Genomic DNA, 18,828 nt, shown 5'->3' with positions numbered 1-18,828 from the left:
ATTTGCACACTTTGTGTTTAGGTCTCGCACCGCCCCGATCGGTCCTCGTCGAACCGATCGCGGAGATGGGAGTCGACGCTCTCACGAGATAATTTCAGAATCGGTCCGGTCGTTGAGACTGAATATTTATCGATAAACGTAAAATAAATAGTATTCGATCCCCCGACCGGACGATCCGATTACAGTGTCGATGACGATTTAAACGATACATGTTAACGCGAGAGTGAGTCTGCGGCACGAGCGCGGGCGGGACACAGCGCGCAGCACAGCGCGGCGAGCGGCGGGCGCGCAGGCGGGGGCGGGGGCGGGGGCTAGTCGCGCGCGATGGGCGTGCTGCACGCCGCCGCCGGCGCGCGCCGGCCCGCGGGCGAGCGCGCCGCCTGCGCCTCCTCCGTGCCCGCCGCCGCCTCCGCGCCCGCCTCGCCCTCGGCCGCGGCTCCGCTCGCACTGGCACCGCACAGCGACGTGAACACGCTGCTCGATGACACCTCGCGCACGCATCGCTTTTGCTCCGCTGCAATTTTATTTTATTATAAATGTAACGTGCGCGTCCTCGATATACGATTTCCGATTTATATGAAGCGCATCGATTTGATGTATCGAAGTACAAAATAACCTAAAGTGTTAAAACCGATATTTAATAATTTCGATAATGACGTTTTAATATACGTCATTACGTTTTTCTTAAAGGAATAAGCGAAATTAATTACTGTCAGTTTATATAAAGTTGTGAAAAATGTTTCACCATTCAGTATAAGGCTGATTTTGTAAAAGCAAGAAGTTATATATAATAGATAAAATTTCAAATTAAATCTTATACTTTAGTGTAGCTTACCAATTAGGTTCTGCACGTTGTCTATGACCACCTCCGTGTTGTACGTAGCATCGACGGCGCGCTGCAGGAACGCTGTCCACGTGCTGAGCTCTGCCTCCTGCGACAACGCACGACCTCATGGTTACATCACTGTTTCATGTCAACTCAAAGCCAAGTAGCAATACACCCATCATACACGCCAGCGTCGAGCGATAACTCTCCAACACGTCGATATAACACAAAGGTGTACAAAAACACATCTCAACAAATGCAACAAATCACATAACCTAAATCGTACAAACTATTATTTATTATAACGTGAAAGATAGTAATACATTGAGTGAGTCCTTCCAAACGAACGAATCAAACTTACGCCTTTGTAATGTTAGTATCATTATGGTTTAGTGGAGTTACAAATGCCAGAACTACATATGACAGTTTGATCACTTGAGGCTATCACAATTCATTTCTTATCAGCAATTTAAAGGGTGACATATCGATTAGTAGGAGCAGGTAAGCAGTAAGTAAGGTTCGCGTTCTTTTGTTGAAAGTGTCCTATTTAAAGAATCCGTACAAGTTCACCGCGTTTCCTAATACGGAAGTCATGAGTGATTATCGGCAGTACATTATGTCTGTGCGTACAATTAGCGTGTTGTAGTTGAATGGAGCCTCGGCCGCGTCAGACACTCTGGCAACGATCCTAAAATAAAATATGACATCTGCCGTCGGCCACCAGCGCGCTCGACTCCTAGTATCACGGCTCTATCGAACGTTTTGACATCACAGGAAACTACGACATGACGACATCAATTTGCTTTTAATCCTGGTTAATCTCGTATTATTAAGGATAAATAGATTTAATATCATTTTAAGAGGTAGGATTTTTTAAATCATTTATATAAATAAAAGCTTCAAATATATATTAATACGTAAGAAACCTAATCCCACGTTAAAGTGCCGCGTCCGGGCGAGGTACCGGTACCTATTCTCTTGAGAAGATTTTAAGAAAACGTGCTCGTGTTCAATGAAATCTGCGCGGTCGGATTCCTCCCGATTGTTTTCCTTTAACGCCGAGTACGAGAACAGTAATAATAATAAAATAATGAATATAACGAAAATGGTACAGATAGGAGGCCCATGTGTCGGGTATCGAGCGTCGAGGCCCGCGGCGGTCGCGAAGCCGCATGACCACGAGTACCTCCCGGTGTCGGGTTACACGACGCCCTTCCCTAGCGGCGGAGTTGTCGGACACCACAAATCAGGTCAACACTGACTTTAGTCACACTACAAATAATCTAGGTTAATTAACCCGAGTTTATGAGGTAACTTTATTCTATTCTTTAAAATGTTAAAGAAACAAACATAATACTGTTTGTTAAGTATTAGTTTAACACTAAGAGCGTTTATCTTAAAATGTATTGCATTACAGTTAAACATATGTCAGTAACATAATGTTAGCGAAAACATAAATACTTACTGATACTATTAAACACTGTAAACAGACCGAATCATACAAGACGGCACTGCAATCGTATTAATTCACGTGAAACATGCTCCGCGAGGGATGGGTATTTAATATTTATAATTCCCATTGAAAATTGCTCTTTGTTAAGGTTCCTCACCTTAAAAATTAATTAATCATCCAAGTCGACGACCTCACAAAACAACATTAAGTAATTAATAAATAGTTATAATTGAAAATAATTTATGTTTCACGTGCACCACTATACAAAAAGACATCATGAAGACTAACAACATGCTCGTGCATGCTCACTAAAAGTGATAAGTATCAATTATTATTTATCCCTACTAATGTTCCTCTCATAACAAGCTGAGTTCGAGCTTGTGGTACATGTGACGATGTATTGTACGAATAATTTAATTTAATTTTCTATGAATATTAATTGCATGTATAAAAGATATTCAACAATTTTGATAGTGTAACGTCACGACTCGAGTTAAACTTCGTACTGATAATGAAAACGATATGGTTATGAAGTTTTCAGCATATTACGATATATTCTCTCGATCTCCTAAATTAGATTGAATGTTTGCTTTCTCTTTACGAAAATAGATCAAAAGAAGCCGAAATACACTTAAAAAGACTAAATAGAGTAAAAACAGCGCGCGAAATAGTTCCTGTTACGCGGCTCGCGGCACGCGGCACGCGTAACGCGGTGCGCGCGGCGCGGCGCGGCGCGTGCGCGTATAAATAGCGGTGACGGTCAGGGCCGTGATGTGCGGTCGCTGCACTGTTTCGGCTGCGCTGGTTGATGTCATCTTAATGATACTACGATGATAGATTGATTTTAAAATTTGTTTGGACCATTCGTTAAAAAATAACAGAGAAATTGTAACTTAGTGATCGGTGTGTAATGATAGTACACTGAGTGCGTTTACTTAAGACACGAGCACTCCAAAGGTGCCGTTATGTACCTTCACTCGTATAATTAGTTTGAAAATCAATGTTACTCAGGCATTAAATAAGCGCACTGAGAACACCATAAGTAGCAGCACCTTAGCAGTAGGTCAATCGGTCAGGCCGCGAAGCGATCCTGTTACTATGACCAATATAACGATGACGCTGATCAAATTTAGACTTTCAATGAATCCATCCTTCTCGCCTGCCAGCTAAATAACATATGACTCGCTAACGTTTAAACATAATATTCTGTAGCTGTTGTAATTCAAATTACATCATAAATTGTTGTTGGTGTATCCACAACTTCAATTGATCGAGTTCAACTAATATTATCGATGTTGGGAATTAAAGCACATGCTTGGTTTGACCTTTTAGAAAGATTTACAATATATATATATTACCCGGCCTTTTAAAATTAAACTGTGTTCTATGATAAAGTCTTAATTAAGATTTCTTTCAGAATCTTCCCTGATATGACCCTGAGTACATATTTGACCACGCTGTTCAATTGTTGTTCAATGAATATGTTATGTATTCGTCTCCGTTGTCGATACTCGATTATATCACGTGACGTTTATTTTTGTGCCAGTTTGTCTGTTTACTTTATTTTATTATTACAACATCGCACTGGCGATGGCGATGGCGTGTCTCGCCGCGGGCGCATCCCTCTCAACTCTCGCTCTTCTCCTAGATCTCCTTTTTTGCAATAATTACCAGGATCGTGATATTCTCAGCTCGGTCGGATATTTTGATAATCACAACACTCCGCTCCTTCGTTCCGTGGCAAACTCCGAGGCCTCCGAAACTCCGACGGCCGGGCGCTTATTTAGCTCGTCACGAGCCGGTTACGTATCTTTAATACAAAAAGCGAAAAATAATCTACAATAATATTAAAGAACAAAATATATCTTCATTATTATGGCTTATACAAATTAATATATAAATTCTAGCTAAAAATAAAGTTTGTATGCTTATTTAGATTATTCCCAATTCGATTGCTCACGGAGCTTCATTTACAGAAACCGAAAATGTCTGAATCATAAAAATAGGTCACCAACTGATCTGAATATTAATTAATCGTCGGCCAAGCAAAGCGCACAAACAGAACAATAGACTATGACATAAGAATCACAATACGGCATCTGCGATTGAACGGCGGTGGTTTCAATCGTTAATCTCAATAGCGATTGGAATATTACAAAAAGTGCAAAGGGAATGTAAAAACATTAAGACGAGAATGGAGCATGTATGTACCACTGCGAGAGAAGTAACTTTCGAAGCAAAACAGGTTAAGCACTGGGTGCTGCGAGTGAGCGTTAGTGCTAGTTAGCACAATAGTCAGGACCCCCACGCGTGACGGAGCACAAACAACAGTCGACGTCACGAGCGCCACGCTCCCGCCTCCTCTTACATTACACGGAGGAGACTCAGTGCCCACTAAACGCGCGATCACTAACATATCATTTGGAAATTTTAAATAAAGAATCGTTCTTTCTTTTATGTTCTCGGGTCTCTTTAGTTATTTAATTTCTCGTAGCTGAAACATATTTTACTAACAACGTGTCTCGTTAGTAGAGAGCGAAAATTATATGTTGTACAGATGGAACATTTGGTAATCCGAAAATTGAGTGAAATTTAATTAATCTTGTAAAATGATGATGTAAAAGTGCTCGCTAAAGTCTACTTGGATAAATAAAACCTTTGATTTGATAAAAACAAATTCCGTGGCCGCTCTGCGACGGAGAAAATTAGGTCAGCGTCGGAGCAAGGTTAAGGACCATCGAACTGTGTCGCCTCCCCTCACACCTCCACGCTTGTTCTATCTTTGTTTAAGAGATTTTGGGAGTTTCTAAAAACAACTACATGCAAACTGTTTCATCGTTTCGATTGATTTCGTACTAATTCGCGATTTTACAAAAAAAACTTTAAGTAATTATTTTTGCAAAACGTATCACGGAGCGTGTTGACCTCTTAATTAACCTCGATTTGCTGACTTTGTCGTTTCTTTCATCTCACCGTGTCAAACGTTATAATAGTGTGCGATGACCCGGTAATTATATGACTATATAACTATATAGAAGAATTGAGCCATTCTTCATTAAATAATACTTAATACGAACTCATGACTACCGAAAAACGAACTAAGCGGTCGAATCAGTCAGATATCAGGCATATGTACCCTATGGCCAGGGGACACGTGCCGGGGCGGCAGCCCTAATAATGATAATAGATATTTGGACTCATCTAAAATAACATGAAGAACATTTTAAAAATGATAATTAGTCATGTTTTCTATAACTCATTATTACCATAAATAATTAATAATATGAATAATTTTTCATTGCAGAGCGAAATCTTTTTGTGTCCTGGGCGCTAAGTCTTAAAAAACGCCACTGGATCAAATTGAATGTTTATACATTTTTTTCAGTATGTACCTTTGTTGTCCTTCAAAAATGACAACATTACAGTAACAACAACTAAAATTTTAATAAGTGTGAAACTAAATACACCTAGAACAGATAAACATTAGCACGCGACGCGGATCAAAACAATCGTTCGACATACATCTACATATTTATCACGAGATTGCGAATCCAGGAGAGATACGACGCGACCCACTTCTCTTTATCAGATACCGTACTATTCTGCAAACCGAGACTAAAAGAAATCTTCAATTTTGAACTAGCAGATTCACAAACAAACTAATTAAAAAAATATGAACCACTCCAGACACCACTACGATATTATATTACCCGTGCCCGTAGCTACACCGGCCAACTCGTCCTCAAAACCGAAACACAAACTTTTGATCTTTAGCGGTCATTGGTATCGATCACGGGTGGTCCTAGACAAGTCCATTTTACCTCCGGATAAAGCAAGATGTTTTTCAATCCTTTAAGCTATTATAGATCTGTATACATAAAATATGAGATACCCTGATTCAAATTTTAAGTAAAGAATAACTTCGCACGTTTCTTCTATAAACTCCGGTACTTGTACCTTTTCAAGATTAAAGTGAGATTTCCAAAATGTTAAAAAACGCCCTTTTTATTACGGTTTTATGTTTCGTGTATCGTTTTGAACACACGTCGCAAGGCAGCTGTCGAATAATAATAATACTCATATGGTCTCCGATAAATAAACTTTCTAGCTAGAACCTTTCTTTGTGTAATATATCGGCTTGACTTTCACCAAACCACAGGAAAACGCGTCTAATATCAGACGAAGCGAAAAACATGTTGCCGTTAGGCAAACTTGTCGTTCTAATTTAATTTGACTCCATACTAAAACATATTCAATATAATCATTAACCGCTAGAGGAACAGTCGACACGTGAATATAGTTCAGCACGAGGGTCGAGGTCCGAGCGTGTGGCGGCGGCGGGCTCGGCGGTGGGCTCGGCGGCGGGTCGTAGCGGCGGCCGTCCTGTGCTTTCACCGATTAGGCGAACAATGCCTCCGCCCGACGCACCGCCCGCGCCATTAGAAAGGTAATTTCCGTTTATATGCAAATCCCATGCACGAGATATTACAATTGCCCTCATATTTGATTGTACCGCTGTTTTGCTTTTACCGGCGCCTTTAACAGAGCGTGTCCACTGTATCGAACGACTGCTACGATGACACGTTAATCCGACCCGAAACGCGAACATCTCTTCCGGACCTTAACGGTGTATTATGAAAGTGAATCAATATGAGTCACTCTCGTACGGTCATAATGGAGATGAAACGGCAGTATTTGTCGATTCTCCAAATGACGAATGACTCGAAGCCACGCAAATTGATTTCACTTATTTTCTACTGCTACAATGTGATAATGCAATATCGATTCAATTAAATGCACAAAGAAGCGATAATGTAGTCATTGAGTGCTGGTCGGCGACTCCTCGCGCGCTTGCTTTGCGTTAAAAGTGACAGTGCGAGGTTGCGTCGACGCATTTTAATCGGGACCGGCCGCTGACGTTCGATGATACAATCCAATTAATATGAATCGAGTCCTTTTCTAATACGGTAGTTTTCTAAGGTGTGAAAGTATAGCACGCTGAGACGATTACAGACTTTCAATTGGGGTTTTCCTGGCAGCCCGTTTGGGATTACTAAGTACAAATATTTGTAGCATTGTCGTTCCTTTTTTTATTTTTTATTTTTTTATAATAACGGTAGGCGCGTGGGCGCATGAGTTTGGTGGTAGATGATGTGGTGAGGGGTACTGGACTGAGGTACCTGGGAGGTATCCCTCAAAACTCTACCACCAAGTAACTATAAAAAAAAAACAATATGTTTGTATCGGCCATTAAATTTACCGTCTAAAATTAACTAAAAGCTGCGTGACAAATGTTAGAACTCATCAACAATTGACCCCTGTTTAGCCGGCCCGATCAGATAGTTACCGTGGAATGATTAATGTCGACACCTCGGGGTCGCTAACCTGTCGAACAAACTATACTTACGATGCGATAGATGTCTACGAAGTTCGTATCAGTTTCTCTGTTTTAATTAAACTCGATGCGATAACACATAATGAGCGCTTTATCGCTGGATTAGTATTGTTCACGATTGACCGTGAGATATTTTTATTGAGAACGTCGTATCTGGCGCATCGTAAACAACGCGAAGGTGGGTGAACTATTTGTGTGTTTACATGTCGAACGTCGAGTGGAGAACATCAGTGAGTGTGACCGTGTTACTGTGACATTCGTCCCGCTGTATTATTTTATCGATTGTCATATGAATAATCTTATGTTGTATTGAAATATCAGCTCACGATTAGAGGCTATATTTTAAATTTATTTTGTTCGATAAAGGCTACTGGACCTGTTTTTTTTTTCATAACCGTTTTATAAGACTTTTCATAAAGTTTTAATAAAAAAACATCCAATCTTCCAAAACTAAAGTCGTAAAAAAAAAAATAACAAAATAAACAGAAAACAAAAGAGAAAATAAAACTACCCCTAGAAAGAAATATAAAGAATGAACAATGGCCCGGAAAAGTTGGTAACGTTTCTGAGCTATAAATTATGAAGTTTCGCTCCGAGAATATAACAGCGTACATGAGATCGTCAAATCTACGCGCGAGGGATTATATTTCATACAATCACATCTGCCGGTCGCGGCTGTTTAGCGACATCTAAGACGATGACAATTCATACGCATTTAATTTAAAATGCAATTTTGAAATGTGCAATATGGAATCAGACTACGGCTAGACGTGTCGCGTCGAGACTCTGAGACAACAAAGTTCCGGCGCGACGGTCGACGACTCCCCGAGTGTTGGCACTTGGCAGCCGGCGCCGCGGCCCGGAGCGGCACCGGTCTCGACCATTAAAAAGACAATAAATCTGTTGCTCGTCAAAGTTGAACCGTCAATTCCACGTAAGAAACATCGGCCTGCAATTTGTAAAATAATGTTGAAAATTAACTTAAGCGGCTCTCTTCTCGCTTTGAGGATTTTATCTTCATATTTACCTTCAATAGGATGTATTTGATTTAGGATAAGTTGAGGTTTATATGACATGAGGCACCTGTCTCGTGTCACGTGTCCGCGATCAATCAGCCGCTCCGGCGCGACGGCGAGCGCGAGACATTACCGCGTTAACGGCATAATTGCTGCCGACTCAATTGCCCGCGCGGTTAATTGGCGACCGCATGTGATTTCATCGCCCACCCTACATCCTCGATGACCGTTGCCCTCCGCGACGCGCCACTGAGGGGTCCTGCTCCCGCAGACTTGCAAATCGCTCCGTATACATCCTAATTGAGAATTAACAACATATCCAAATTGAAGCCGCTATATACAACAGCAACATGCCCGAAAAATAAGTTATATGTAGATCGATAATCCTACGAGGCTTAAATAATTCGTCGCCCACCGCCGCGGCGCCGCCGCCGCGTCGGAGCTGAAATTCACTACACATTAACCAATACACTAGTTTTCATATTTCCTTTTAAAAATTGCATTACTCGATGCTGGGCATTACCCAAGCGGAACGAGACTATGCAATAGCGTCTGTGACAAATGCGATAGAGAAAATGAATATATTTGTTTGTCAAAGTTAAAATTTTAACAAAAACTACAAGTAAATGTAACAACTACGAGCGAATAACTTGATCGAGTCTTGAACTGGTTTAATCGAGGCAGAAACGGAAACTATTACAACTATTGAAACAATATTTTAACACCGGCACCGAGAAACGTCGTATTAGATACCAGTAAGTCCGCATTCTTTTCTTGTTCAGAAAAACATATTTATAACTTAACTAGCTAAATACTTTATGATATCTAAAACACGACTTATGTATGAGGTAAAGGCGTCCCTTTACGGCCCGCCGCTTTGTAAACGTACATATATGAAGACAGTGCAAAAGGATTTTATATCCTATTATACTTAAATTCAGATTTTCCTTGCAAGAATTTGCCGCCTAAGCATTACAATTTTAAATTTAAAAAATACTGTTTTCACCACATAAATAAACTTACAATAATAATAACATAGCCATGTGTGATTAAAATGTTTCCACTAGCAGTTAGCTCGAGAATAACCGATTGGAAACATTTACAGGTACTGGAAATAGCTTCCTTGACCACAATACCAATAATGACCAATGCTAAGGCTACTGTTAACTGCCTCATGCCAGCATTTATAATGTGCTAAGCGTTTAATAGTGTTTTAATCTTCGAAGCGAACTTGAAACGGTCACGAGCTACTGATGAACGATCACGTTCCGTTCGCAATATACGCTTGAATTATAACCATTAGAACAAATTAATGATGTCTTTACCGTGCTCAATTTCAACTTGAGAATCGTTAACCATTTATATACGCATTATTTATCGACTCTATTTTAAGTATGCTCAATACAAAACAAAGCACACGAACGATATGTCTTACTAATTTAGAAAAGTTGTGATTATTTTTTAAGCCATATGCAGATTAAAGATTACACGCGTACGTGTTTGGGTGCGTACGTAAAAATGTTCTGTCTTCTATCTGGTAATTAAATATAGACGACAGAAGACTTGCAATTCATGATTTGCAAATATTCATAGTGCTTAGCGTATTGCAACGACCCAAAGTCGTCAAGCGGTCCCTTTCAAAGAGGCTGATGAAACATCGCAAATACAATTACAGCAACACGCGTCCGTGAATGAGGTGTAATCGTGAGCAATGAAGGCGAATGATTTAAGTGAGTGAGTGTGAAAAATTGTGTGCGCGGGCGAGGATAATCAAGTGATTCCGCGGGAGTAACGAGGGTCGACGCCCTCCGGCGGCGGCGCAGCGGCCCAGCACTGAAAACCGAAACAACCCGCAACTGTACACTGGCCTAATATCTAGTACACTCAGATCTAAACTAGATCTGTGTACAAGAACAATAAATAGTTGAGGAAATAGTGTACTTGTATAGCGTTGCATTTTAAACTAAATATAACTCTGGTAGAAATACTAATTAAAAATACATGTTTGTTTATTTACATATTAAAAGAGATGTTTCCTACAACTACGTTCAAAAACAATATATTTTCTAGTAAGTAATTAAGAATATTTGATGGCAAAATTAAAAGAAATAATCGTTTGTATCAATACTTGGCTAATTTTTGAATATTATTTCATTTGGTACTGTATACCTACTGGTATCATCAATGAATAACAGATAGTGCGTGGTATTTACGAGCACGTAAAGAAAATATTGGCTGTAATGCCGTAACACGCGGAGTACTTTAGTATTGCAAAACTAACACGTTGAAGAAACTCACCGCGGCTCGCGTTCTTGCAAGAAAATAGAAATATTTGACGAGTTCTGTGCGAATGAGGGCGACGCATAGTGTGGTCTAAGTGCTGCAAAGTTTTATTAGTATTTAAAACGAACTTAAAAATACAGAATGTTATTAAATTCAATGCGCTCTTTTATAAATGTTTACATCTTTCGAAAGGAAAAGGACATTTCGATTTTGATGATATAAAGTGAGGTGGTCTAATATATTTATATAAAGTGAGGTGGTCTAATATATATATTTTGGCTTGGTATTAAACACGCAATTAAATTGGTCCGACAGAGAAGTATGGAAGAAGAAGTCATGCTGCGCCGACCCCAAGTAAAATTGGGATAAGGGCAGGAGGATGATGATTTAAACACGCAATTGAAAGACGTTTTCAAAATCTGTCGTATCAAATATTGTTGATTAATTTATTGTTTTATTGTAAAATTTAAATGCATTCGGAAGAACCGAAATTATAAATGATATTATTAAAATGTTAAATTTTGCACGAAAACATGCGAAGTTTAGCCTAACCATTTCATCTATACTAAATACTCGTTTTTTCACGTTATGGGTAACATAGATTATCTAATAGTTCTCAATGACACAAGTTTTGTAAAAAGGAAGCGAGTAGACGGCCTACAAAGCAAGTAATGGAATGCTATAAAATTACAAGTGCGTAGTAACTCTTTCATACTTATGTACACATTAATGCTACGCGCGGTACGGTGTTGATCCGACTATTGAACTCTGTTGAAGAAAAAAATACTAACGTATTTACATGGATTTATAGTAAAATAATTCAGTTCCAATTTTATAATATGTACAAGCCGTGTACAATGTTGGGGTATACCATCGAAAACATTCAGAAACCCATTGAATTTTCTATTAGATGTTACCATAGATATCCTGCATTACCCATTCCCTAAGTTTAGCTCGGTCTCGGTGCAAGCAAAAAAATTATCTGCAATGATCAATTATAACTTTCAACAAAAAAAACCCACCTTGTGTCCAGGTTTGGAAGTTATTGATTTTACGACAACTAGCAAAACTTGCTATAATGCTAAACAAAGCCGAGCTTACATGTATGTATTTTAAGGCCAAAATAATTAACAAAATGATGGTTGAAACGAAAGTTAGGTAATAGATTTCATACGAAATTGCTACATATAGGTACATATATAGTTGAAAACCTGAGTAAATCATGGATATCAAGTACATTTCCTGACAAATGAATACTATTTTTGTTTAAAAATGATGAATTTCCATATAGAATTTTATCCCCAATTTAGGCTCCTTAAAGGATGAATTTTCGAAATCACTATAATAACTGGTTTTTACTAATGTACGCAAGCCTTAGTACTTGCCGATTTCCATATATATCATCCTCTTATATCTCATTACAATAAACGTAAATTCCAATTTTATGAATACTAGCATTAGAGGTAACGATTTCCCATACAAACTCTCATCCCCCACCTTACCCCAGTATGTGATGAATTTTGAAATATCTTATATTAGTGTTCATCTACTTCCCATAAGAAATTCCAGTGCAAAATTCTATCTCATTAGAAACACCAGTTTAGACTGCACATTTTAAGTAGTCAGTCAATCGATAACAAAAATACATATAAGGTTAAAATATAAATATAAAGTTTTCGTAGCAATCCGGGTGCGTTATTTTTCCGAGTCATCGTAAGCGTGGTGTGCGTAATGCTAAGGAACACGAAAATAGTCTTGAATAGGTGCGCGACAAAAAACCGACGTAAACTACTAACAATACGATTTCCATCAGTAACCGTGTGGGAAAAAATAGTAAAAACGAATGGAGCCAGTTTTTACAGCGGTAGTGCTTCAAGGCAACGACCGACCGCCAATTATATATCAACAAAACAATGTTACAAGTAATTTGTTATCGTCGCACATCTCTAAATCACTTCAGAATTCATTTAAAAAAAACGAACAGGACAGAGTGTATCCAGCCATAAACTATTATCTGAAGACGCGTACGTATGTATGTACGTCTTACCTTGTGCCTGTAGCTATACGCACCCGTCAAACCGGAAAACAAAAATACATTACAGTATTGCTGTTTGGCGGGCAATATCTGATGAGTGCCCTACCTCCAAATTAATAGTTAGTAGTTACGCAATAAAGATGTAAGTGTGAAATGTATCATCTTGCAAATATCAGCTATTTAATGGAAATCACTTCAAAAACTATGGCGTTTCAGTTTTGCGTGTGTGTTTGACTTAAATAATCGACTTGATCCGGTAAAAACTGATCTTCTTTGTTATGAACGTGGAAGCAAATCTTACACAACGATGACTCGTGCAGTTGAAAGGCATTTTATTAACCAGCCAGCTGACGTTAAGGGCACGCGCGATCTTACAAACAAAAAGATTCAATTGTGAGAACACTTGACAATACCACTTTGTTAAAACATCATTTACAGTTCGTTGCAATACCGTGAGAATTTATATGATACTGACTTATTTATTTAGACGCAAGGGCCTCCGAGTGTCCACTTCGTCATTAATCAAGATCACTGTGCAACGAATTTACTTTTTTTTACAATTTATACTTAACTTCACTCGTTAGTGTAGGAGTCACGTTAGGAGTCATGAGTACATGTTAAATAAATTAATCTTATGTTATACACAACGGAGTATCTCTAGTAGGTACCTACACTGCTTTGGTTTTTTTTTCAAATATTAAAATATTGTCTTTTAATGGGATTTATTATATACGCAGGCTGAGTTAATGAAAACTCTTATAAGTAAGACAGCACTTCTATAATAGAAAGTTAGATAAATGATTTATTGGGAGAGTAGTAAGAATCATATATTATAGTGTTGCTAAACCGGCCGATTAGAAAGACTGATGTGTAAGATCGAAAAAAATACAAGGACACTGACATATACATACATCACGGAGGCAGCAACATAAAAATATACAATTATTGCGACGATTTCAGATTTCAAGTTTTCGTAATGGAAAAGCTGACACCGAAGTAATCGACGAATTAGAAGATGACGCTAGAAAGCAAAGCACAACAAAGGGTTCAGTGTGCTCAGTTGACGCACAGACTGTCTGTCGTGAGAGACGAGGATGAGACTTAAGTATTTAGCTCTTAAGAAGCGACCGACTTAAGTAAGTAGCATTGCTCAGGCAACTATTACGACTTCTCCACTAATGAGCGTTTCAAAACCGTGTCATTACATTCGGTTTAAAGTAAACCGTTTTATGTTAAGTAAGTAGGTAATTAGTGATATTATAAGTTCATTATGAATCATAATCGACATTAAAATACATAAGATAAATCAATATATCTGAAGCGGCAGGAAGTAAAATATAGATTAAGTCGAGAAGAGCCAATAAGTAGCTCAGTAATTTCTTCTTGGCTTTTTATATAGTTTTGTTAATGTTTCTACATTTATTGTCTATGTTGATTTACAAATCGTTTCGCACTCCAGGAATACACATAGTCCGAAGTAGATATTAAAGCAAAATTAAGTTTTCAATACATTTTTAAATATTCTAGGAAAGTTCGCCAGTGATTAAATATATAGTTTAAATAATAAACAGCTTTTATTAGATGAATAGCTGAAATTGGTGATCTTTATACTTAAGTTGTTTTGGTACACGACCCTCCTGCAAATATGCTAAGTAACAACCCTACATAATTATACGAACGCATTAAGACATCGCAAGAAGCAAGTACCTACGCAGTGATTGGCGCCTTAATTGACGGGTCTCATGTCCGTACTAAAACAACCTAAAGTTTTGAATCCACATATGTATTTATATCTAAGTGAAGATCGACAATTCCAAATAACAATACACAACATTATATTATATATTTTAATACAAATATTGTGACTTTCGATGGTAATATACATATATAGGACCAACAGTCATATACTCTACTCCAACTATAACAGGAAAAAAGCCAAATAAATAACATTTGACAGCAAATTGACGCAGTATCATTAGTTTAGAGCTTCATTAGCTATGATACTCAGTATAGCGAAAAAATGGCGTTTGGGATGTCGACGAAACTGTTATCGGAATCATGGAAGTAAAATTAAAGTGGAAATAAGTAGTTAAATGCAAAAGTGTTGTATAATGAAGATATATTAATCATATCCTCTTAGTAGTGCACAATACAGCTGAGTTATTAGCAAATATCATGAAATACATAAATCTAAAGTTTGTTTATCTTTTTTCCTACTTCCATTGGAATAGACTAAGCGAAAATATTACAAAAGTAAATAATTCCAGTGCAGTATATGGATAGGTACTAGTAGCTTAGCTCCATACTAATAGTATTTATTTATATAATTAAATTATATTTCAATAATCATGGGGTAAAATGTTAAAATAACTTAAAGTTAAGTGAACTTGGTAAGTAAAAAACCCAATCAACCATAAAAACATACATTAACTTTATAAGTAGATGAGACAATGAATGAGACTCTCGCAATCACAATCGTTACCTAAAACAAATGAACATGACGTGACAAAGAGACTTTCTCTCTGTAATTGCGCGCCTCATCACATGAATCATTTTCCTCCGAATTTTTATGACAAGTCACGAAATGATGCGACACTCGTGATTAGGTTTAAAATCGATTTTTAATGTTCTTTATTATGAAATCGTATGAAGCGTGTTGCACTTTAAAGTGAATAAATTAACTCATTTAGCTATGCCGTTGTGTGCAGCTGAGCTCACGCAGTGTCAGTGTAAGCTCTCCTAGAAAGTCTACGAAAAGTATTAGGATTGGTTTCACCAAACATCGGCGATTTGTTTTTATGATAAACAATAACATAAAAGCAGACATTTGCTTACATCTGTGTATCGATAATCGATAAATAAATAGATAGTATCGTTATTGGTACAATAACGAGGAAATGTTTTTGTTTTTTTGTGTTAGAAACTCTGAATGTAACAATTTCGTATAGTAAAATGAGGCCACAAACTTTTGATGGATTCGAAAAAAAAATAACATTAATGTTATAATATTAAATTTTAGCCGACTTTAAAAAGAAGGAAGTAATCAAATTAGTGAAACCATTGTTTTTGTTTTTTTTTTCGTCGGTTTATCATATATTTATATAGGGCTAAGGCTAACAGTAAAAATAATATAATAAATTTAGAATTAAAAAACAATTTTATGATTCAGTTTATATTTTCTTTATTAAAATTAATCTTATCTTTCGAAGTATGTTAAGTCGAGCTTTTTTAATTAGGGTTCATTAACGGCGGATAACGGTTTGTTTTAATACAATAACCGTTCTCTGATAAAGTAAAACTCAGATATGTATGTATGAGAAAAATTATAATACCGATCGTACTCATACGCAATAGAATGAGCTGATACGAAATAGAGTCGAACTTGACATTTATTTTATCACTTTTTAACATGAGTTACGCGTTTCTAATCTTCAGAAATGAATAAAAATACACATTTAAGATTTATTTATGATCATAAACACGAAAAAAATACATGAAGTACTTTTGTATGTATACGAATATCAGCTGACTAAACAAGATTATGTAATTTCCATGATCGAATCTGCCGTGTGTTATATTCAATATTTTATACTTATTATTTGCACTGCATTTTTGTTACCAATATGTTTAACATCGAACGCAGCGGACAATGTAAAAAAAAAACAAGTAAATTGTTTTTTGTGGCATACCCCCCTGTAACACGATTCATTACAAACTTCAGTTATAGTTAAGTCTTCGGACGTAATATACGTTATTGTACCGCTGGCTTTATGTCATTAATGTAAGCGGTGTTTTTGCTCCATCGCAGGTTCAATTTTATTTTCGTTTTTATTTAAAACGTACTTATATTTAGGCCGTGTTTGTTACTTGTATTTAGTAATAATAATTTGTCATTAAGTAAATACGAAACGTTCTTTGGTTTTACTGATTGTTTTTAATGAGCAAAACGAAAGAATATTCATGATCTAAATATAAGTAGTTAAACTCGCGATTCTTTTCGAAGTCCATCACTACAAGTATAACCAACAGATTCGCATGACTCTAAATTGAAATTAGTGAGTTTAAGCGTGAAGCTCTTCCTCATGCTTTTTCTCAGAACTTCAAATCTACTGTTACAAATAAATCATTCAAGGATTTAGGTATAACGTTATGAACTTATAACATGTAAAACGGGAAAGAAAGTGTGGCTTAGCAATGGGATTATTATTATTATTTTACTTTAGTGCATCTTTCAGGGCCATTTATTCAAAATCTCTAACTATTTTGACTCGGGTTCCAAATTTAATGATCTTGATGGAAAAACATCTCTCGAGGTTTTATCATTTGGTTAATTTATTAGTCTTCATTTCATTGCTTCAACAATTTCATTCATTATATCAATCAAACTTACCATTTTAGCGAGCATGGTATCCATCTGGGGCTGGTGCGCGGCAGTGAGCAAGTGTCGGATGCGGGACGCGTTGGCCACACATTGGGCCATACAGCGCTGCAGAGCGGCCGCCTGCCTGACCAGCGCCGCCGACAGTGGGACGCCCTCTCCTGAAGCGCTACGCAGCACAGACTCCAGCACATGTGCGTGCTGCGACACATAGTCTAGGCACCGTCGCAATTCCACTGCATCACGTTGTTGGCGTTCTGAGAAGGTGACACTGAGTAAAGCCATCTTACTAATTTACCATAGAAGACTGCAGTTCAGTATCCATCATAAGAGTAAGAGGATATAACTGACTATATCTCTAATAAAATGTTAGATAGATCATTTTGTCAAATCCTGCACTTTACTGGTGTTCTGCTTAAATGAAAACCTAAAACTTAAGTTAATTTGCATCTTCTGAATGAATCCTAAGTTCATTGCGATTGACATGTAGCGAGACAATATTACTAAAACATTATTATCATATAAAATGCACTTTCAATAACAAAAACAGAAATATATAAGTATTAAATAGCAGTAATTATTAAGTCACCACAACTTAAAATTAAGCATTAATGTACAATTACTAACTCACAAACATTATTACCAATGATAAGTAAAAGAAAAAAAATAAATTTAATTTAAGAAACTACATAATATATAAATACAATTTTTAATATATAATATCCTATTAGTGAAATTAATGATATGAAAAATAATAAAGTAAGGTCATAATAATAAATATAAATAATTATTAATAAATATAAAATAATTTATATTATTAGTAAGTTAATTTACAATGACGGATGTAGAGCTGGATTTTTTGCACATTGCTTTTAAATGAAAATATTTTTAAAACACTTTTTTTTAAAAGACGTATGATTTTGAATTCACCATGAAAATCGTAAATTCGTTGAGTTCTTCTTTGATATTTTTCCTCTTGAATCTGCCGATCAGCTTGAGCTTGCTTTTCTCGGGCTTCCAGGACTTCCAAGAAAGAAGAAAATAAGGATTTCCTCTCGTTTGTATTTGTAACGGTTTCTTGCATCTTTGCTGTTTGAATTTTTCCGAAGATAATAAGACAGATGGTTGGAGGTAAAACAATTATATAAGCCAGACCTTTGAAATAAATTATTATTCAATTCATAAAAGGTCTGATAACTGAGGAAGACGAAACTAAACTAAAATAAAAATTATAATCACACAACCACTCACAAATATATACGGCCAACAACTGACAAGTGACAAGTGACAACTGCTCAACTGATAAGTCGACAATTTGTCATTGACATTTTAATTTTAACAACTATATGACAAGCAATAAGTATTTCATTAGAAAATAAGTAAGAGATCTTGCAAAACAGAAATAATTAATAAAAACCGGTCAAATTATGGAGTAAATATAT

The 18,828-nt window shown here is 36.9% G+C and overlaps 1 protein-coding gene across 1 annotated transcript; it reads right to left on the bottom strand.

The window, feature by feature from the left end:
- Nucleotides 1-311: 311 nt before the first annotated feature.
- Nucleotides 312-18,646, bottom strand: LOC125069108. The gene is made up of 4 exons (XM_047678476.1): nt 18,317-18,646; nt 17,399-17,643; nt 836-932; nt 312-514 (listed from the first exon to the last, which is right to left on the bottom strand). The coding sequence occupies exons 1-4, from the start codon at nt 18,468-18,470 to the stop codon at nt 312-314; spliced, it is 699 nt and encodes a 232-aa protein (XP_047534432.1). The 5' UTR covers nt 18,471-18,646.
- Nucleotides 18,647-18,828: the final 182 nt, after the last annotated feature.

Source organism: Vanessa atalanta, chromosome 15 (assembly GCF_905147765.1).
Source record: "Vanessa atalanta chromosome 15, ilVanAtal1.2, whole genome shotgun sequence".
NCBI lineage: Eukaryota > Metazoa > Arthropoda > Insecta > Lepidoptera > Nymphalidae > Vanessa > Vanessa atalanta.
The sequence above is the reverse complement of the archived record's forward strand: the minus strand, read 5'-3'. Positions and strand labels throughout refer to the sequence as shown.